Below are 22347 nucleotides of genomic sequence, written 5' to 3'. Positions count from 1 at the left end.
AATTATTCCTACATTTGTTTGTTACTGTCTATGGTTTCCTTGTTTGGTAGATATCTGTAAGCAGTATTGTCCTTCTCCCATCCCCAAATCTATTCCCTTCATTTTCAGGAGAGAGTGGTTTTTGCTGTTTTTGTTTTTTAGAAAATAGACAAATGAGCTGGTCTATACAGAGGAAGACAAAAAGGATGGTGAAAGGCATCCAGACTGTCCTATTAAGAGCAACCAAAGGAATGGGATGCTCAGTCCATAGAGAAGAGGATGAGAGCCTTCATCAGTATTTAAGGGACTTTTTTAGAAGACAAATGTTCTATTTTGTGTAATGGTCACAGTGGCAAATCACCTTAGATTTGATTCCAGGGGGAAAACTACTTGCTCTAAGTATACTATGCATGAGAAGATCATGGATTCTCCTTCACTGAAGATAATTAAGAAAAAAAGGGTGGTGATCATTTGTCAGCTAGGCCCATAAAGAAGGGTTTAAGTAGGTTTGGGTTGGCCCAACTGGCTGCTGGGGTAACCATGAGGTTCCATGTTGTTCTGAAAATAATCATTCTGCATTGCTCCACAGAATACAAGAACCTCGACTAAGTCCTCCAAGAGCTCATCAGAACACAACCAATTCACTGTGCTTGTGGTATCCAGACACTGGGTCAGCATATCACAAGGATTTTCTATCAGGGTCCATGATATTGGAAGGGAAACTACTAAAGTCACCTCTAAGTTACACAGAAAGAATCTCAAAAAGACCAGTGGGATAGACTTACATAAGATTAATCTGGAAAGTAATTTTGAGCCTCATCGGGAAGACTTGTAAGTACCTTTCTAAGACTAAAATTCTACTTTTTAAAAGTTGATAGCTTACATTTATGCAATGCTTCTGGCTTCTACTGTGATTGCTCCTGTAATTCTGGGGAATGTTGGTATAAGTTGGACAAACATCATTTCCTTTTAACAGCTGAGTAAACTGAAGTCAAGTGATTTTCCTACAGTCAATCAGTTGGCTAGCACTAGGCAAGAATTTGAACTCATAACTCATGATTCTAAGCCACTTTCTCTTTCAGCTTTGCCAGTCTATTTCTAAACTCCATTGGGTCCATCTATTTATATCATTCTTCTATGATAAACTTCTTCAAATGATAAGTAACCAACAAATAAGTCACAAAGTGATTGTTATACCTTATCTAATTCTTCTCCCTGGTTTCTAGGTAAGATTGTGCCCAGAAATTCTAGCTACATGTTTGTCTAATACATTACTAGAGATAAATTGGTTCATTTTACATAGGATAGCTCCTAAGAACCTATAAAGACCTAATTTAATTTATAGTCAAAAGCATCAAAAATAGGAATATATATATATATATATATATATATATATATATAGAGAGAGAGAGAGAGAGAGAGAGAGAGAGAGAATAAAGCTGTGGGGGCAGCTAGGTAGCACAGTGGATAGAGCACCAGCCCTGGAGGATTTGAGTTCAAATCCAGCCCCAGACACTTAATAATAATCTAGCTGTGTGACCTTGGGCAAGTCGCTCAACCCCGTTGCCTTGTAATACTGCCCCCAAAAGAATCAAGCTGGGATTAAAACAAAACTAACCTTGTTTATCATCTTCCAAGTCATTGTCTGAGCACCCATCAATTTCATATTTCATATACTCAGAGGTCTCTCGTGTTTCCTTGAGTGAGGTTTCGCTCTCCTGTTCATGCTCTATCTCATTTTTTTCATCCTCTGAGGATGACTTTGACCTGCTATTCATCTGATCATCGCTCTGTCCATCTTCGTTAACATTTTCATTTGATTTCTCGTCATCAACTTCAAAATCTTCATCATAGTCTGAGGAAAGAAAGTCACCACTTTAAGGCTGAAACTAGCACTTAACCTATTCCAACTTACTAAGGGATTTGGCTTCATTATTGCCTGTTTTTCTTTGCCTTTATTCATTTCTCTTTCACACAATTAGTGGACACAGGAGATACTATGAGGAGCTAACAACAAATGGTCACTGATTGCAATCTAATACATAAACCCTAGAAGAGAAAAGATAAAGGCCAATGCCAAAACCTACATCAGAAGTAGAGTTCATTTTGAAATGGATCCATTACAATGAATAAAGTGGACAAAGGAAAGCAATGAGAGGAAAAAAATAAATGAGAGCTAAATTAAAAATGAGGAGAACAGATTTATAATAATAAAAGTTAATTTGGAAGCTGAACAGTGGAGTACTTTGCATTAAAGATGATCAAAATATTTGGATATCAAATGAATGAATAGTGAAGTGGAAAAATTCAATTAATCAGGTCTAAAGGCACTGGGGAGGAATGTGGCAAATAGTATCTATTCTTTGAGAAATAAGTGGACACCAAAAAGAAAAAAAAAAGAACTAAGGAAGTATATCTCATTCAGAGTGAAAACCCTACTCATTATTCATCCCTCTAACAAATCAAATAATTATATTTCAAAGCCGGACCTTCTCAGAAAGTAAAATATTCCTATTATGGCCACTAATTTGCAACATTCTCCATGGAGAGGCAACAAATCAATGGCAGAAAAGGAAATTGTCACATCAGATAAACTCCAGCTGTCCCTGGTGGCCGTAATTTTTCACCTTTCAGATTTAATTGTCCGCCTGCTTCTTTCCACCCACATTTTTTATATGTTGAAATGACAACATGCCAGGGAAAGAAAGCAAAGGGCTCTCATGTGGAACCAATTAAGCAAATAAACAATTATCCATAAAAATGAAAATGAGAGAAGGAAAAGTGCCAACCTCGGATTGGATATTGGGGGGGAACATTCTGGGTCCTTAACAAGGGCGGGGACTGACCCCACTAAATTAGTTGAGAGCTATACACATCCTGAAATACAAGGAACTTAATTATCAAGGGAAGGGGCAGTAAATCTCAACAAATCAAGAAAGGTAGACTACTTCAGAAAACCCCCCAAGACAAGAGCAGGAAAAAAGATTCCAGAATTGAGAAAAAGAAAAACAAAGAGCGAGACAGGTACAAAGAGAAGATGGGGAAGGGGTATATTCAAGACAGCAGGATGCTCTGCAAAGAGCACCGGAATATGCCCAGTGTCCTCCAGGCCACCGATGTGCAGATGACCTGAGGGGAAGAGCACACCCATGAGGCCTCGCAGCCTCTGCCCTCATCCTGCTTGCCTAGGTTGATTGCCTTGGTGGTGTCTTCACCCCTTGCCCTAATCTGCCCTTTCTTGCCTCCTTCTATATAGCTCCCTTCCACAAACTCTAGTTCTCACAAAAGACCCTTCACTCCTCCTGTCTCTACCCAGACCTTCCCAGGGACAGTCTGCAGGGTTGAAATGCCCTCTTGTTTCTCCTCTCTACTTCTTTTCCCTGTAGGATGTGACACAGAAGCTACCTTCTCCATTAAGGCCTTCCTGGCCTCTCCCATCCCCGAAGTATTAACATACCTCCCAGGGACCGACTCTGTCTACACATTCTCTAAACACAGAGAAGTATGTACCGTCCCCATTTCCCACACACACACTAGAAGCCCTTTGAGGACAGGGATTGTTTAACTTTTGGCTCTGTGTCCCAGAGACCTAGTTTAGTACCAGTCATGGGGAAGACAGACTTAATACATGTTGATTTATTGCAGCTCCTCTTATTTCCTTACTCATTAGGTTGCCTCTGCCCAAACATCTCCCCTCTCTACCCACAGAGTCATCTTCAAGCTTCTCCTCTGGCCTGGCCCATTATAGAAATGTTACCACAGACATGGCCTCCAGTCCTTGGGAGGTCAGGGCTATCTTTCTTTTTACTATCTGCATCCCAAAGCACCGTGCCTGGCTCCAAGCTGGCAATTAATGTTCATGGAATGACTGCTACTGAATCAACCCATTCCCACTGTGGGATCCTGTAAAAAGTGTTTTCCAGTATTAAAATCTGGGATCAGTCCCAAGGTCACCTCTCTCTCGGAGCACTGGCCCCTTCCTGAGGTACAGAAACTCAATCAAAGCTTCAAGAGGACATTCAAATACCAGTAGCCACACTCATATTCGACCCCCACATGGCTAGGGAAGTTTTCTACCGAACTCCTCCTATTTTCAGAGAGTGCATTGGACCATCAAGACTCTGAAGGCCCCTGTGCCTTACCATCTTTACATAAGAGTTCCTGGTTATCTTCAGCAGTATCTGGTCCTGTTTCCTCCTCTCTTCCCTTTCCTTTCTCAGGGTTCTCTTCAACTTTCTTGTCATCTTCTGGGGTCAAATATGTTGTTGAAGAGGACCCCACACGCTCCACTTCTTCATGAAAACTTTCTCTCAGTTTGGTGAACCCCTCTTTGATGGGGCCCTCAGTTGTCTCTATCATCTCTTTCTCTCTTTTTGGAGGTGGAAACGGCTTTTTATCAAGTCCCATTGAAATGATGCACCTTGGAGGAGAAACAAAAGTCCATGGTGACACAGAGTCTCAAAGCTTTGCTTTCTTGTTTAGTCACTTCCCCTTATTACCTATGAGGAATGTGGCAAAACACTTTTAAAAGTCTCATTAGCATTTTTAAACTGAAGCAAGAAGATATGGCTAATGAATTTGTCTGACCTCACTATTTATGTAGCCAAGTTTGTCTTTTTCTGTCTGCTGGTTTGTTTTCCAAATGGTGGTGTGTTTGGAGATAAGAGGAGGAAATTAATTTTTTTGTTAATTAGAAAAATAAAATTTAAATTTAAAATGAATTTTCACTTATTGGTACCAGAAACATATGAGTTAGTAACTTCTTCATGACCAAAATTATCTTGTAAAAGAAAGGGGAATTGTGAAAAATAACAGTTATAAGATCTGAATGGAACCTGGGAGATCAACAAATCCAACCCTTTCATTTTACTGATAAAGAAAGTCCAAAGAGGTTCAGTGACCCAAAGGGGAGACAACTATTAAACATTTAGTAAATGTCTGAGGCAGGATTCCAACTCAGGGATTCATGACCACCAGGGTCCAAGACCCTCACCATTAAGCACCCAGCTGCTGACAGAGATTCCACTAAAATTTGGATTTGAAATTCTATTTTTTTCAGAATTCAAGAGTCCTGGGCAGTAGAGCCTACCACCCACACAAACAGGATTTCAAAGGAATGGAAGGAGACAGGATAGTTGGAGCTGTGAGAGCTGAAGCCCTCGGGAATCAGCTGCCTCCTCTCTCTGAGACCATCTCCATGGCAACGGAGCACACTCACCTCCTGGGTGGCTCTCATCTCATCACCATGGAGCTCTGAACAATGGAGCGAGGGCCCCTGGGGACAACATGGCCACAGAGAGCTGAGGAGTCTGGTTACCTGTTGGCCTTCTGATGACCTGAGGCTTCTTTGTTGTTCTCCTGTGCTGGATGGGTCCCTTGGAAAGTAATCTAATAGGGGAGTGTAGGAAGCAGCATGAGCTCAGAAGCCCAGAAGAGGGGTGGGCAAGGGCTCTGGGGGGCCAAGGAAGGAAACAGCTCTGGGGGACCTTGATAATACTCCCTCACATTAAATTGTATAAACAACTACCCCCCGCAACAGCACAGAACTCTACTGTGACTCCAAGAGCAGAGAACTCTAATCTGACCCACCTCACAGCAAAGGACTCTATTCTGAAACAACGCCCCCAACAGCAGAGAACTCTAATCTGACCCCCTCACAGCAGAGGACTCTATTCTGAGCCCCCCAACAGCAGAGGACTCTACTCTAACCCTCTAACCAAGACTCTGACCCTGGACTGCAGGCTCCCAATAGGTCCAGGGCAGCATCTCAAGACACTGTGACCAACGAAAGCCAGCGGGCCAGGAGGGCAAGAGGCATCTGCTACACTGTGATCCCTCCTAGAAGCCTTCTCTTCATCCTCATCCTGGATATGCACCTGTAGGTGCATAGGGAAGTGGAGTCACATCCAGTAGATACAGGACAATCCCAAAAGGAGAGAAATCATGGCTCCAGGCTCCAAACTAATCTCTCTGAGGGACCACGTGGTGGAGCATGGTGTCTGCAGACCCGGATCAGGAATCAGCATCCTGGGACTGGGTGAGCCGACCAATGAATTGTGCGGCCTCATCATCTTGAGACCCCTCCTGGCTCTCAAGGTCAGATCCCTTATTCCATGAGCTGATTGGGAAGCAAGATGGATCAGGGGAAATGTGCTGGTGATGGAGCTTAAAGACACAGGTTCCAATCTCTAACCTGTGTTCCCCGTTCTCAGCTAGAACAGAGAGTGGACTTTGATTGTAGGAATAGCCTTGTAATAGATGGACCCCCCTCCCATTGAGCTCCTCCTCGGTGTTACTCAAGTCACAGATATCCCATTTCCTGGCTCATTCATCCTCAATGGGAGCAGGCCGTCTAGCCATCCTGGAAGTTCTCACCCCCTAACCAATAAGGGGAGGCAGGAGCTCTATGGGGAGGGTAATGAGGTCCTTGGAAGCAAAAGGCCATGGACTTTAGGCAAAGGAGGCATCTGCAAAGATCAGGAATGAGGGTGAGGGGAGGGCAGTGAGTTTGACTCCCCATTTTACAGAAAAGGGGGAACCTTAGGCCAAGAGAGTGAAGAGACTGCCCAAGGTCACACTGCCAGAGACTAATGCATTGGTCAACATTCTGACCGCCACAAAGTAGTGCTCAAAGGCCAGTGGCTGAACTGGCCTGTGTTGGGTCTCAGCTGCCTCCCAATTGCATACACTCTGGGCACAGACTCTTTACTGCCCATCTGCTGAGGGGAATTGGACACCAGCTGGTGCTTGGGTCTGGCTAGCTCCCTTTCCTGCTTCCAAAGCTCTAAATGGGTTGAGTTCTAGTTGGTTTTGTAATGAGTTTTCTTCCCAGATTTCCCAACAGGTTCTGAAAACATCTGGTGGCTTCTTCAAAGACTGCCCAAGTTTAGCCAACAAATGTCTGGACTAGGCAGTTGAAGACCTGGGTTCAAATTCTGTTATCAGCCTCAGATTTGTCCTAGAACAGGGTTGTTGCCAGGAAAAATTTTAATAAAAACCAATGCCCTGCAAAACCTCAGTGACTTGGGAACCCAGGAAACACTGGGTTCAAAATGTGCTTTGGGTCCCAGACACAACAATGAACCTTCTTCAGACTCTTTCCTCCCCTGTATAGTGGGATCGTAAGAGCTACACCCCTCACTCAACTGGTGCAAGAATCAAGGGAGAGGACAGGCAGTCCCTAGACAGGGTGTTATGGGGCAACATTAACCTATATAGTACATCAAAGTCTGTTATTTATAATGGAGAAAGTGAACAAGTGACCACTGGCTACCACTGGCTGTTGGACACCACTGCTAGGAGTCCAGAGCCAGCTCAGTGTACACATCCTGGTTTCCAATTCTGCCTATGACATGGAGGGATGGATGGGGAACAGTGAATGACAGGGTCATAATAAAAAGAAAGGTTCTGAAAGACCAGAGCATTGGACCGAATACAACGTCAAACTATTCTAAGTATTAATTTAAAGCTTTACACTTCATTTTAAAAAAATCTTCCTAAGGACAAGATGGGGAGGCATGGGGAAGCATAATATTTGAAAAAAGATAATGGGGATTTTTGTTTTCTTTTGTAGGCTCCAAGAAAACCAGGGCTTTGAAATATTTTAATTTCATTTTTCAGTTCTAGTGTTTGGTTCTGGATGTTCCAGCCAAGGAAAGACATTGATAGGCTCTAGAAAACCAGAGGGCAACCAAGTGAAAGACTCTGAGAGCGTGACCTAGAGGGGAAATTAGGGATATTTATCAGGATGAGGGGAAGACCTTGGGGAGCTACACAAACTCTTTGCAAGTAGGGATCATTTTACTTTTACTTTAGCTCATAACTGGCAGTAAGTGGCAAAGATAACTAGCCCATGAACCCAGGTCTTCTTAAGTCAAAGGCTTGGCTTCCATCTAATCTAGGCCACTGACTCTAAAGAACTGTCAATTCAGCACAAATATCCAAGATAACTGGGGAAATATTTCACACTCTTGTCCCATTTTCCAACCTTCAATCTTTTAAATATGAATTGGAGGTGGGAAGTAAATCAGTGAAAAGGAATCAAGCCAGCATCACACTGTAATTTGTGAGCCAACTCATAGCTTCTATGATGCATTAGGGTTTCTGCGTTGTCAATCACAAAGGCCTTGGAGAAGTCACTGTCCCTCTCTGGACTGTAAAGCAAAGCAATCTGAGAAAAATCAGGACAGACCAACAGATACTGCCAGACCATTCATCTGCTTTGGGAAGAAGTTCGGGGCAGGATCCTTTTGTTTTCATTTACAACAACTCAAGAGAAAATACAAACACTACAAAAGTCAAAAGGACAACAATATTAAAAAGCAGATGAACTCAAATTAATTTCAGGGAACACTCGATTCTGGACAGTGAAGGAGAGAGGTGCAAGCTATTATTTTCATTCATTCATTGTTATTCATTAACTCATTCATTCATTCATACAGCCATTAAGTCCCTACAATTAGGGGACACTATAGACAAGACAAAAAGCAAAATCATCTCTTCCCTCAGGGAGCTCACATTCTGTTGGGGGAAAGAGTAGGCACACCATAAAATAGACAGCAAGTGTATCCTAATGAAAACCAAAGGGATTTGGAGGAGTACTGGAGGCTGTGGGAGGGAGCACCAGAGGGAGGCTGAGAATAAAATCAGAGATTACAAGAAGCCAGGCCCAGGGGCTACAGGGGCAGGAGATGGGGTGTTCCACTGAGACCCAAAGCAGAAGCCAGTGTTACATGAACCAGGTTCATGAAGTGGAGTAATAGGCAATGAGCCAAGAAAGGTGGGCTGGAAGTAGCTTGCAAAGAAGCTTTTGGGTTTGGGGACTCAGTGATAAAGGGGATGGATACATATCATCTGTAATATGGAAGATAGATTGATCATATGTCGATATTTATAACTACATCAACATGACTTCTGTAAGAAAGGGAGGCAGTGATAAACATAGAGCCCAAAAAACAACTGGAAAGAAATGTGGCCCTCTCCCTCCCATACCCCAATGACTTTGTTTTCCATACTTATAACAAGGAGAAGCTCCATCGATGTCAACAAATCCAAAGTACCCGTTCTTGCCTCCAAGCCTGGCCCCTCTGCGATGCTTGAACTCACAGCAGGAGCTCAACCTGTCCAGTTGCATTCCATTGAGGAAAAAAGTGAGGCTGAAGGGGAAGCCGTAATGTCGTTTGGAAATGAACTGAAATGTCTCTGGAAAGGAGAGGAAAAACACGAGTGAGTGAGGCGGAGGCTCCAGCTCAGCTTTCTGCCAATGGCTAGGCCAGTTAGTTTTTAAATTTTCTATGGAATAATCATAGAATCGCAGCAGCCAGGTACCACAGTGGAAAGAACACTAGACTTGGAGTAAGGAGGATCTGAGTTCAAATCCAGCCTCAGATGTGTACAAGTCATGTGACCCTGGGCAAATCATTCCAATCTGTTTACCTCATCTACAAAAGGAGTTGGAGAAGGAAATGACAAATCTCAGTATCTTTGTCCAAGAAAACCCCAATGGGGTCACAAAGAGTCAGACATATCAGTGAACTCTCTCAACAGTGACTAAAAACCAAGATCTAAGAAGCTTAAAGAACTTGCCTAGGATCTCACAGACAGAAAATAATGAGGATTTGAACCCAGGATCTCTCCCTTCAAATGCAGCCTCTCTTTTCCCCCAGGTCTAGAAACCAGAGAGAAGGGGGCTAGAACATGTTTTTACACCACGTATTTTATCCCCAATAAACAAAACTGGCATAAGAACATCAGTATCCATCAGACACATTGATGAGGGGCTGGAGGGTCCAGGAAAGCACAAGCTCCGCCCCATACAAACCAACTTCCTCAACCTCCCTCACCCCTTACAGAACTGCCCCACACAGGGAGGAGCTGGCCACTATAGTGTGGCAGTTCAATGTCCTCGGCCTTAAAAGCTCTGGAAAGAGATGAATCAAAGGGAGGCCTGAAGGTAAGACATTGGGGGTTCTTGATCCTAGACTGGCAGGGAGCAAGTCAGAAAAGTAAGAAAAGTTTTCCTGGAACTACCCAGCCTCATTCATGTGGGGACAAGGAAGGACTGAACCTGTGACTTCTCTCGAACAGAGAACTACCAGAAGAGGAAGCTCCCTGGGACAAGGGGAGAAGATGGTTAGTGCCTCCTCCACCCCTCAACCTTAGAGTTGGCCAGAGCACTGACCAATTAGGTGGTCAGGTTAGTCATGGGGAGTAAGGTCCGAGGCCACTCTTGAACCTTCCTGTGGTTGAGGTGACTGTCCAGTCACATGGGGATCCTTCCCTCTCATCCATGCAGCTGTCCTTTATTGATCAATGAGGCTTCGTGAAGCCCCACAAGATGCCAGACTTGCTGAGAAGACCCTGCTGCCCAGGGCTGGGCAATCCCTGCCACCTCCATGCCTTACTGGTCATGCCTCTAATTCTCTGAGGTCTAAGATGACCTTTTAGACATGAGACAGCACCATGCTCAAGCCTCCAGGAGTTTATAATCTAACTGAAGGGGGACATAGAGCAGACACAGCTATATGACAAATGAGGGGACGGCCCATAACTCACTGTCAACTCTGTTGTCCTGCCCTCCAGATGGTCAAGAGGAGAGCTCCCAGTGAGGATGGGAGGGAAAGAATCCAAAGACAAGATGGATCAGAATGGATGAGGGCTTAATGGATGGGCACTATTAGACTGCAGAAGAAAATGGAGTGGACGTTCCCAGTCAGACACATAGTACAAGAAATGTGTGAGATGGTAATCTGGATCAGCGTGGTGGGTGTAAATGGGTAGCCATGTCCATGGGACCAGATCGATTTCCCAAAGTCCCATGAGCAGGGAGCAACAAAGCCAGGAGGAAATGCCTGAGAGATGAACCTGTTGGTCCTCCAACTGTCAACTGGTCCCCATTGCTACCAACTGAAACCCACCATCTAAAGTTGAATCTGCCTTCCCCTCCTAGTCTGACTTTCCTGTTCATCTGAAGTGCTAGGAAGAAGCTGATGTGGTTGGAGGTCGGGGTGGGGGGCAGAGGGTTCTGACTTTGGACAGCAGGAAATAGAATCCCCAGAGGCTGCCAAGCAACAGGTTGAGATCTGTATTCAAGGAAGTCCCTCTGAGTAGGTAATATGCTGTAATGTGGATCTGGGAGCTGGAGCCTGAGTCTGAGAGCTCTGGAAGTCCAGGAGGCTGACCAAGAGTAGGGGATGCACATCACAGAAGGGGTGGCTCCAGGTCTGTCTGCTCATATCCAAAATGAAAGGATTGGAAACGAGATTGGTAGATTCCTTTCTGCTCTCTTCTTCCATCATTGTAACATTTCTGTCCACAGAAAGAAAATAGTGAGGATTTGAACCAGGGATGGACCAGTGGCTGGAGAGAGACAGGGGGAATATCCACAAGATGGGGGGGGGGGTGGACTGACTGACCAACTATGGAGATGAATCCTAACAGACCACCCTGGGTCATCCTTCTAACCTCATTGGACATAAGGAGAAATAACAAGGGCAGGAAAGCTAGGAGGGGGAACCATGTGTGTGAAGACTGAACTAGACAAGTTGAGTTTCAGGTAACAGCAAACTATTCCAGTAAAATGTTGGAGAAAGGGGACTTGAGCTCAGATGGAGGGAGGCAGTGATTAGTATTAAGATAATTGGATCATGGATTCAGAGAAGAAAGGAGGTATGAGCTCATCTAGTATGATCCCAGAGCTGGTAATTGATGGAGCAACACTTGGTGTCCAGAGAGAAAGCAGCCAAGATGGCAGAAGAGAAAGAGGCAGTGGGGCTCCACTGTCCCCACAGCTCCTCTAAAAGAGATTGGAGAGGAAGCCAGACTGATGGCAATCAAGAAATCTAAGGAAAATGATGTTAGGTCCCCCCACCCAAGAGGTGAGTGAGCAGGAGAGGAGAAGAGTGGACTCTGGACAGGGATGGACAACAGGATCAAAGAGTGTCGTGTGTCTAGTTGTGTCTCAGAATAGGTTTCAGGACAAAAGAAGTGGGTCTGTCCATGAACTAACTAATAGCTACTTCCCAGGTCCCAGGCATCCCTGACTCACAAGGAAAAAAATTACAATTTTAAAAACTGAGAAGGTCCTTTCATGAATTATCAGAAAGGCTTTTACAGCCATCACCCTGGGACAGGTTGTCTTGCTGCTGACTCTGGCTGTCATCCCTGTTGGGTAGCTAGGCACTGATACCAATGGAAGGAAAAAGAAATGGGGATCCAAGAACTAACAGGGAAGGGGGAGCTCCTTGAAGGCAGGGCCTGGGCTATTTCTTCTATCTGTATCTTCAGTCCTTAGTCAAGCAAGCATTTAGGAAATTTTTTAATTTATTCATTCATTTATTTAGACTACAAAATACCAATGAAGACTTATCCCTGACCCTGGAAGGACATTAAGAGACCCCCCCCAATCCAACCCATTCCTAGCACGATTGAGGAAATGAGGGGAAAGAAGTTGACCAAGAGGCAACCTGTTGGTGGTGGAGATGAGAGCAAAAGCCCAGTCTCTGCCATTTTCTATTTTAAAAATGACTCTCCATTCAACTTGTAAAAAGACAGTTAAAGAGCAAGGAGGCCTACGAGACATAATCAGCATGTGAGAAGTAATCATTTGAAAGCCCAGGATGCAAACTAATGGAAATAAAGGGATATACTTTTTCATTGGAAAAAATGTACCTATCCTATGACTGTGAAATTATCTTACTGTGATATGCCATATTCCCTGCACTGGATGGGTCCAATGATGCAATGATGGGAATATTTTGTTGTTAATGAAATTGGCTGCACCACATAGAGGGGCCTCTTCTCTGGGGGGAGCACTGAAGGAGCTGATTAGGTGTCCCTGAATGGGGGACGGGTCCAAAAGGCAGCTTCTTTTCAGCCCAGTTAAATAGCTCCAATGAGGCTCTAGGATGTCCAATTTTTCAATCCTGAACAATTACTTTTCTGGCAATCCAGGATCCTTGGAGGTAAAATCATCAGGACAGCAGGACATAAGTATCTACGTGTCCATCCTTTGCCTCTGGGCGAGTCTCTGCTAAGCACAGCAAACAGCAGCAAGCCCTGGGAAACTCTAGAAGCAGAACAGTCTGCAGCATAGGTTGCCTCCTCTTCTGCTTCTGAGCCTGAGCACAGCATCATGAGAAGGAATTCAGCCGCACAGCATCATGAGAAGGAATTCAGCCAAGTCTCATGCCTTCCTTCACTGGGATGCATCAATATTGTCTGTGAACTTTCCAGAAGCCCCTTGACAGTCACTGCCTGGCAGGCAAGACTGGCTTAATTGTATTAAGTCCACCTTGAGCCTCCAGACTGTTCTTAATAAGCCTTCTGATACAGATTCTTGGAATTGCCAGAACAGGAAGCAAGTGTTGGATGGCTCAGCATGCCTAGGCCACTCTGGAAGGAACTCGAGAGCCCCAGCAGAGACCTTACCACTCCAAGGGAGCTGTTATCTCATTGGGACCTTGTTAGGGGCTTCACAGGGGGCTGCAACACAGATAGGGGGAGGGAATGGACATGGTCCCATGCTAATGGCACCAGTAGGATTTGGACCCAAAGATAAGAGCTCTCTGAGGGCAGGCACAGCTTCATTTTTCTCTCGAGATGACCAGGGCACAGGGCCTTGCACATAAGGAGAGAGAGAGAGAGAGAGAGAGAGAGAGAGAGAGAGAGAGAGAGAGAGAGAGAGAAGAGGACTTGGACTTGGGATCTCTGCTCCAGGTAACTCCCAGCTGAGGGAAGTCAAAGATGGCAGCTTTTTGGCCACCTGGAGCCCTGAGGGGTTGGAGATTTACCCAGGTCCCAGAGACTATCCCCAGATCTGTTTGGATTTGAGGTTGGATCTCTGGTCACTCTGTCATGTCTGGCACCCCTGGGGGCACCTGGTGATTTGACCAGGATTAGTGACAACTGCTTTCCCAGTTCTACACCAAGTTGAACGTGTGCCCTTGACAAAGTCACTGCCCACCTTTCAGGTCTGTGTGCTCATATCTAAAATGAAAGGATCAGAAACAAGATTGGTAGGTTCTTTTCTGCTCTCTTCTTCCATCATTGTACCATCCATATATGAAAGAATAATCACTTGGCAAGACTGAATTCAAACATGGAATAGGATAAAATTCATATTGAAAATCCATTTATTTAGTTGAATTAAAACTAGGCACCAAAAGCTTGGCTTCTTAACAGTGGCCCCCATGAACAACATACAAGAAGTTAGGTGGTGAGATCAGTTAATTAACTTCGGGTGAGGAAAACCCAGGGGCCGAGATTACATCAGGCACAGCCAAGTCCAGATCTCTGATTTTATTAGGGAAGAAGGCAGCGAACTCAGTATTTAGCTCCTAGGACCCTAGTTGTGGAGCTGGAAAGACCAAAAAGTCATCTGGTCTTGCCCACCCTTTTAGTGACTGAGAAAACAGAGGCCTGAAGAGATGGGGGTGTCAGAGGGAGTAGGTGACAAAACTAGAAGGTTTGGTGACTCCATGTCCCATGTCCTTTTTCTTCTCTGCTGCTACCATATTGATCTCGGAGTCACAAAAATCAAAACCCACCATGAGAGGAAATGGGTTTTTCTATGCCTGGTTTCCCAATAAAGACTCCCCAGCACAGCCCAACTGACAACTAGCACCCAATTTTTCCTTAGGGACCCCCAGGGTTCACCCTGTGGCCCATTCATCTTTGGATAGCAACAATTGGTAGTAGTTTTTCTGTGACATCAACGCTGCAAAGTTAATCCATTCCATTGTTAATTATCCCTTTTCTTTTTTTGTCCTGGAAAAGCTAACAAGACTGAAAATAACAATTTTTCCCATTTCTTTCCTGCCTCACCATTATATGAAGAATGTCAAATCAGAAGAAAAGTTTCTATTGAATGACTATCTGGAAACAAGCCCTTAAAGATGACATTTCCTGCTAGACATATTTCCACAAATAAGCTATTAAAACTTGAATGTCTGAGAGACATAAAAGCACCGTTGCAACTTTCCATTTCACTCTTGTTCCACATGGCTGAATGTGGGAGAGATTTGCAGTTTCATCAGCCCTGGGGAATTTCCAGTGTGAGAACTCCCTCTGCCAATAAAGACTACAAAGGCTACAATACCCAGCTAGGACTAGGAAGACCAGAGAAGTCTTCAAGAGTTGCCCAATGTAAAGTACCTGCCTGGGGTCACTAGCTATTCTGGTCCAGGTGAGGTTGAAATCTCTTATTCTGCCTGAAAGGTCAATCCTCTCCCTAGTTTAGGATGAAAGATAACCTCTAATGCCCAGCCGAATATCCTGCAATTTGGAGCAGAGAGCAGATATCACATCTGGGGCTAACTAACTCTAGGATCAAGATATGATGGAAATCTATAAAAAAAATAACCCTTCATCCCAGATCTGGGCCTTGCCCACCATAGGAAGGATATGGCTCACTCAGACGTTCCTAGGATTTGTGAGCCGAGGTTCCAGGTAGAATGTGTGGAGGACACACTGTCATCCTGGTATATTTCTTCCTGAATAATAAGTGATGACATAATTCACCACACAGCCCCACCAGGAAGCACGACCTTCTCAGACAACTTCGTCCTGCAACCTTTGGATAATCTCTCTTCAAATTCATCTGGTACCTGCTTAAATCATGACACCCAATCCATGAGAGTCACCATAGCCTTAACTCTCCTTGCTAAGAAGCAAGCTTTGAGGTGGGCAGTCTACATACCACAGGATGCACTCCCAAAGGAGCAGGGCCAGTCATTTCTGTCTATACCCTCACCTCCAACCTCTGGAAGATGCCTCCCCAGGAAGAATGATACCTTTCTCAAGAAGTTTGCCTTGGAAGACACAAAGGTTTTCCCCGCCGCAGTGCTGCTGATAAATTTTGATCTCGTCTTTATAATTTAAGTCATCATGATTCAGGTGAACACTCTTCCCCCAATAGATCATGGTGATGAAGGCATTGCTGTGCAAGGGAGATTTGTGATATCTTCCTGAATCCTGAAACAAACCAAGAAAGTGCTCGTTAACCAAACACCCAGATAATGGGAGCCCCAAGTCCCTTCTCTGTAGCTCTTGGGATGGGCCAAAGTAAAGTTATTCTTTAATACACAATAAACTAAGCAAAATCCTCTCTTTTTTTTTGAAAAGTATTCTACGTCATTTTTAGGCAAGATGAAGTCCTTTGCATAACCACATCCAATCAATGAACACTTAGGTATCTTACAATGTGCCCCATGGGCATACTGGTAGTATTAGATGTCTGCTATGGCCCCTTCTGACTTTGCTCCCAGTGACAAGTTGTGCTGCTGATCTCATTTGATCCTCCAGGCCTCACCCTTGGTAGACACTTCAGAAATACTCAGAGGATGGATCTCCAGACAAAATGAGGCTCCCCACTCATGGCCCTCAATGGAGAATATATCACCTGAGATAACAGCTAGGAAGTTGTGGCTGTCAATGGCTCCCAGGATGGGCAGGCATGGATGGCTTGGGATCAACTCTAAACTGAGGAGATCAGAGCATTTCAGGGTTTGAGGAGAATTATTGAATCCTCCATGAAAATTTCACACTGTGTTCCCAGGAACTAGCAACCATTAGAAAGGGGCTAAGGGAACAAATATTTCTGAAGCACCTCCTGTCTACCAGAGCTAGACCAAGGGCTTTTATGGCTCTTCTGTCAAGGGAGGAACATGCAAGATGGCCCACACCAAGGCCTCCAACCCCAGTCCCAGCTTTCCATCTCAGCCTCATTTTTCCTTAGCATTCTTCACCTCCTTAAGGTGAACTCAGGAACAATCAATGCGATCTGAAAGCCAAGCTACCTGTGGGCTGGACATTATTACCAAGATCGTGGTCCTGACCTCCAACTTCCGTAAATATGGGCTGATTGAAGGCTTCTCAACAGCCAAAAAAGTAGTAGTAGAACCAGATAGACTGAAAATGAACATCAGTGTTTCTGCCCCCTCCACCTTTATGGGGTGCTTTTATTGGAAGGGGGTCCAGGGATAGGGAGAAGGCAGGGGGCAGCCATGCAAATAATGAATCTTAAGTTGGTCTGATGAAAATCTAGCTTAAAACTTCTATAAAGAAGATTACATCCAGAGCTCACTGGGATCAGCTGGCAATTTTCAGCTGAGGAAAATGAGGTCCAGGGAGGTTAAGTGGTCATGCCCAAGGTCAAACAGGCAATACATCTTCTGGCACATAATCTATCATTCTTTCCAAATCAAGTTTTATCTCCTATTAAAAGTGGTCCTCAATAATCATTCATTAAAGTTCCACTGAGTATTGGTCACTGGGCTAAATGCAAAGCCAAACTCTGGCTCCTGACCTCAAAAAGTTCACAATGTAATGGGAGAGACCAGTGGGGGTCACTGGACAGTGCATGGGAGGGACAGTTGGGAATTGAGACAATGAGGAAAAATTGGTTGTCCACAATTTGTCAGTCCTCTCTTCAGAAACAAAAAATGATTCATTCCCTTTTGAAATGAGTAGCATGAATCTGGTATCCCTGAGTTCTTGCAGAGAGGCGCCTCCTCCTTGGAGCTGTGGAACCAGACAGGGGTTGATTGAGAAAATAGACCATCCCAGGATTCTGGATTTGGAAGGAACCTGTAGGGTCTCCCTCTCATTCACTGAGGAGGAAACAGTGAATGATATGGCCTCTAGGGGAGCCCTGACTTTTCTGCCATGCCACAGTAGAGGCACAACAGCCCAGCATGCCTCTGCAACCATGGCTTTAGGCAGGAGCCATGATCCAAACCCAATCGAAGCCTGGCAGGTGCCTCATTCACTGCCAACAAGGGAGATGCCAATTAGCATGACAACTGTTCCCAATAAAACCTGGACAATATAGATTTGAAACTGAACCTCTTAGGATCACTTCTAAAATGAGACCATGTCTGAGTGATTCCAGATCTTGGATGGAAGAGTCCTGAGTCATGGGTTCTCATCAACCATTGAGTAGATAAAGAGACACTTCACAGAAGTGGTGTCTTCCAGGAAGCCTTCTCTAACTCAACATACTAAATGAGGCTTCCAAGTTATACTCTTCCAAATGCATTATCTGAACTGATTCAAAGTTCCTAAAAAGATGTTAATATTTTCTAGAATATTCCATATCCCATATGGCATGGCATGTAGATTATTGGACTCAGAAATTCCTGGTTTAAATTTCACCTCTAACCCCATGTGAGAACAGTTCCTTAATATTATCAATCTTATCTGTAAAAGAAGAATGACACTTTCTTTTGTGCGTATCTTATAGGGTGGGTTGTTGTAATGATCAAGTGAAAAAATTTACATAAACTATCTTGTAAACTCCAAAGCATCAAAGAAATAATATAGAGGAGACAGTGAAGGAGGGGAAAAGGAAAGAGGGAAAGGCAAAAGAGAAAGAGGAGAAGCAAGAACAGAGGAGAGAAAAGGAGGAAAAGGAGAAAACATGGGAAAATATGGAGGATGAGGAAGAGAAGAGGAAAAGGAGGAAAGGAAGGAAAGGAAAAGAAGAGAAGAATATGGAGGGGGAAGGAGGAGAGAAAAATGAAGAGAGAGGAGAAAAAGAGAAAGCCAATATCCAACAGTAGATCTCATTCCTACTCCTGAATTTAACATACAATGACATTGAGAGAGGAGGTCACTTGGCTTCCCTGCAAACTGTGCCTAGTAGAAGGCTTACCTGGCTCTTCAATTCATTCTCGCCTCAGCATTCAGAGGGACTAAGTAACAAAAAGCATTGAATCTCTCCCAAGAACAGAAGAGGAGAGAGAGAGAGAGAGAGAGAGAGAGAGAGAGAGAGAGAGAGAGAGAGAGAGAGAGAGACTCTCCAAGATGAGGGTCATAGAATAATTTGGCTCTGTCTCATTAAAAATAAAATTTAATGTTTGACTCAGAGAAAGAAGCAGCAGATGCTTCTGACACCACGCTATGGCATGAGCCAATCACTGGAGGGGTTAATTTGGAATTGGAGTTGGAACCCTGGGTTAGCAATTCTTTTCCTGAAAAGGTCAAATTGGCCATCCAAATGGATTGCTCCCAGCCTGGATTTCTAAATGTATTCCAAGTCTCTGCACTGGCCATTCTGCATATCATTACCCCAATTTGCTCCTGTGCCCTTGAAAGTTCTAGCTCTTCACCCTGTCAATGTGCACCCAAGTTGGTCAGTAATTACCCTGTGAGGATCCTGAGTGTTTGGGGCTGTGGTTGGGCGGACTCTTCTCCTCCATGCCTCGACTCGACTTTTGTTGATCATCTTTTCATTTCTTGGGGATGGTGGTGGAGGCACAGGCATCAAATACTCATTAATGATGGGCAACTGATATGGAGCCACTCCGTGGAAATACTCTGAAGAGGAGTTCCTGTACCTTTCACCCTGGAATCACATATCCTGACATTAGAGTTCATTTCACAAAGGATAAAAACTCATCCAACTGAACCAATTTCACACAAATCAGCATAGTCAGTCTGTCAAAGTCACTGATATTCTAGGTCTGGAGTCCAGGGATAAAGTTTTAGGTACCATGGTTGCCCCTTACTTTCTATGCGTGACCTTGAAGAAGTTCAGCTCTCTGACTCTCAGAGGTATACCATCTATCAAATGAACAAATAATGACCAAACACCTGTACCTCACAGGGTCATAACAAAGGTCAAATTAGACCATGCAGAGCCAAGTTCTCTTGTGACTTAAAAATGAGACCTCAATGTGAGGATTCAGGTCTGGATGGTCCACTGGCTTAAGATGCTGGGATTCCAGGCTCTTTCTCCTGGTCACCACCATCCCCCCCATCCCCACCTCAGAATCACTGAACCTGGCCATCTCTCCTTGTCAATATACAACAACCTAGAGCATCCTCATGAGACCCAGAGACAAGGGAGCAGCCTAAGCAAGTGCATCTAATAATCGGGGTGAAAAGGAAGATTCCTGATGTCCCAACTCATCTGTGGTCAATGCTCACCCCACCTGCATCTCCTTTTCAGTTTTCAGCCACTCCCCAAGTGCAGATGTATACCTACACTAGCCAAGCCAGAAGGAAGGACTGAGCATTGTTGTATTAGCAATCTTGGGGACCTATGCCACTGAGGGTCAATGCCTCCTTTTGGCATTACAAGCCTTCTTCCATACCCTGGTGCCAGCCTTGATCTACAAACAAAACCCTTTGCTATGCTCTTCAGCTGAGCCATGGTAGTTTCCTGCCATTTTCACCCCCAACATTCCATCTCTCGCCTCCATGGTTTTGTGTAATCTGGGCCAATATGTACAATTCACACCCTCCTCACATCACCCCTGGGAAACCCTACTTTCCTCCAAAGCTCAGTTCAAATGACAGCTCTACAGGAAGCCTTTCCTGATCCCCTTTGCCCCCTTTAGAATTGACTTTGTATTTATGTTGTATACAGGAGACAGGCCACCTGAGAGACACTGTGGCCTCAGAGCCAAACCCATCTGCCCTGGATCTATACTGGCCACATGGCCAAGAAGCCACAGGTCCAGACCCTTCAGTGGACTTGCCTCCCTGGGAGGAATGTTAAGTGCATTGAGGGATCTCTTTGTACCCCTCCCTATTATCTTGCCTGGCTCACAGAAGAAGACATTTAATAGATGACTACTGATTGATTTTCTATTTGGTTGTCAGAATTGAGATTAGCCATGAATTTTTCCCAGTCTATTTTCCCTAAGATAACAGTTACCAAAAGCCTCTATACAGGAAGTGCCCTTGGGCATTCGTACCCTTCCCATTCCCATTGGTGGCACAGTCTACACTGCAATGCAAGAATCATGTAGCCCATCTCCCTGATGGAACAAAAGAGGAAACAGACCCCAAATGCCCTGAATCCCAGGTCACTATTCTTTCCTCCTTGCCATTCAGACTTATACCATCACTAGTAAAGGAGGGGAAAAGGAAAAAGAAGGAGGGAAAGGCAAAGGAGAAAGAGAAGCAAGAATAGAGAAAATAAATAAGTCAAGTCACCATGAGACTTTGTATATAAAATGGAGATTTGAATCCTCATATACCCCTACACATTGGGAGTGAGAAGGAAACCACAGAGTAAAATCCAGGGGAGTCTGATCCTGGAAAGGACCTGGGATATTTCAGCAGCCCAAGGAACATCCACCTTGTGCCTCCCTCCCCTCCTGTAGTGTCTAAAAAAAAATTCCTGACTCAGCAAGTCTTAGGTAGGTCCCGCAGGCAGCCTGAGGGGAGCAATACTAAGAGTTAATAATAACTAGGATTATCATACACCGTTAAAGGCCACAAAGTAATATTCCGAGCCTGAGAAGGAAGCGCTTTTATTTATTTCCATTTTACAGATGAAGAACCTGAAGCAGAGGTCAGTGAGCAAGCCCGGCCCACCCTACTGTCTGAGGCCAGATTTGAACCCAGGTCTGCCCTCAACACTGCACCAGCAGTGAGGGATGCTCCCTGCACTCATGAGAATCAGAGGCCAAACCCCATGCCAAGCCTCGCCTTCTATCAGTACCAGAAAGCCTCAAGCTACTTCAAGCATGGAAATGATTATGTTCAGTGGCCCCCACACTTAATAAAATCTCGCTAGATGATGGATTGGACAATAAATGACAATGACCACAGCCTCCACGGCACTAGAAAACCGACCAAGACTTTGACATCAGCTCCTCTGGACACTCTGCTCCTTGCTTTCTTCTGCCCATAAAGAGAAGAGCAATCATGATAACCCAGGTCCTAATGACAGTCCTTTGGTCACCCAGGGTCATCTGTTTATTTGGATCCAGTAGCCTCCCCAACCTGTCTCTCTACCTGTTAACAACCTGTCTCTCACAATCCTGAGCCTTATTAGTTATTTCTTCCAGGGGACTCTGTACCTTCCTCATCACTAATGAAGGTGCTAATTATTCTTCCCTGTTCAGGCAACTTTCCTTCATGTTCTCTGACCTCCTCTTAAAATTACAGCATTATTTTCAGCTCCCAAAGTATGTGACCTATACCTAAGCCGACACTTCAGAAAGGCAACAACATCCAAGGACTTGGGGTGATTCGCCAAGCACCCGGCCAATAGGAAAGTCCTTATCCTCCCTTCCTTGTTCACCTTTCTTAGAAGTCAAACCCTAAGCAATTTCATACACTGATGGGAAACAAAATGACATGAGAATCTAATCTATTTTAGGACTTTCATTTCCTTGCTTTTGTGAATTTGTAATACTCCTTGCTCTGGAGTCACCCCCTCCCTGAGCTGAGCCTCAGGAAAGGGGCTTTTGTCTGCAGAGTCAGAGACAGGGGTGACCACAGCAATGGGTGCCAAGCATCAGGTCAAGAAGAGGGAGAGGGACACCAGTGGGGAGGGCAGAGGAGGCCCTGCCATGAGGCCATCCCCCTGCTCTGTGAGGGGCTGCCCACAGCTATCAGAGGGTCAGAGGG

The 22347-nt window shown here is 44.7% G+C and overlaps 1 protein-coding gene across 4 annotated transcripts in view; it reads right to left on the bottom strand.

The window, feature by feature from the left end:
* The window catches only part of ERICH3 (glutamate rich 3), a 126885-nt gene that overhangs the window by 64088 nt on the left and 40450 nt on the right, over nt 1–22347 (bottom strand). For all 4 annotated transcript variants that reach the window (XM_074221171.1, XM_074221169.1, XM_074221173.1 and 1 more), the window contains 5 exons: nt 19124–19324; nt 15771–15951; nt 8994–9180; nt 4122–4399; nt 1598–1834 (listed from right to left, as the gene is read on the bottom strand). In XM_074221171.1, the coding sequence (XP_074077272.1) occupies nt 1598–1834; nt 4122–4399; nt 8994–9180; nt 15771–15951; nt 19124–19324 (1084 nt within the window). The remainder of the gene's footprint in view (nt 1–1597; nt 1835–4121; nt 4400–8993; nt 9181–15770; nt 15952–19123; nt 19325–22347) is intronic.

This window comes from Macrotis lagotis, chromosome 2 (genome assembly GCF_037893015.1).
Source record: "Macrotis lagotis isolate mMagLag1 chromosome 2, bilby.v1.9.chrom.fasta, whole genome shotgun sequence".
Lineage (NCBI taxonomy): Eukaryota > Metazoa > Chordata > Mammalia > Peramelemorphia > Peramelidae > Macrotis > Macrotis lagotis.
This window is presented reverse-complemented; position numbering and strand designations above follow the sequence as displayed.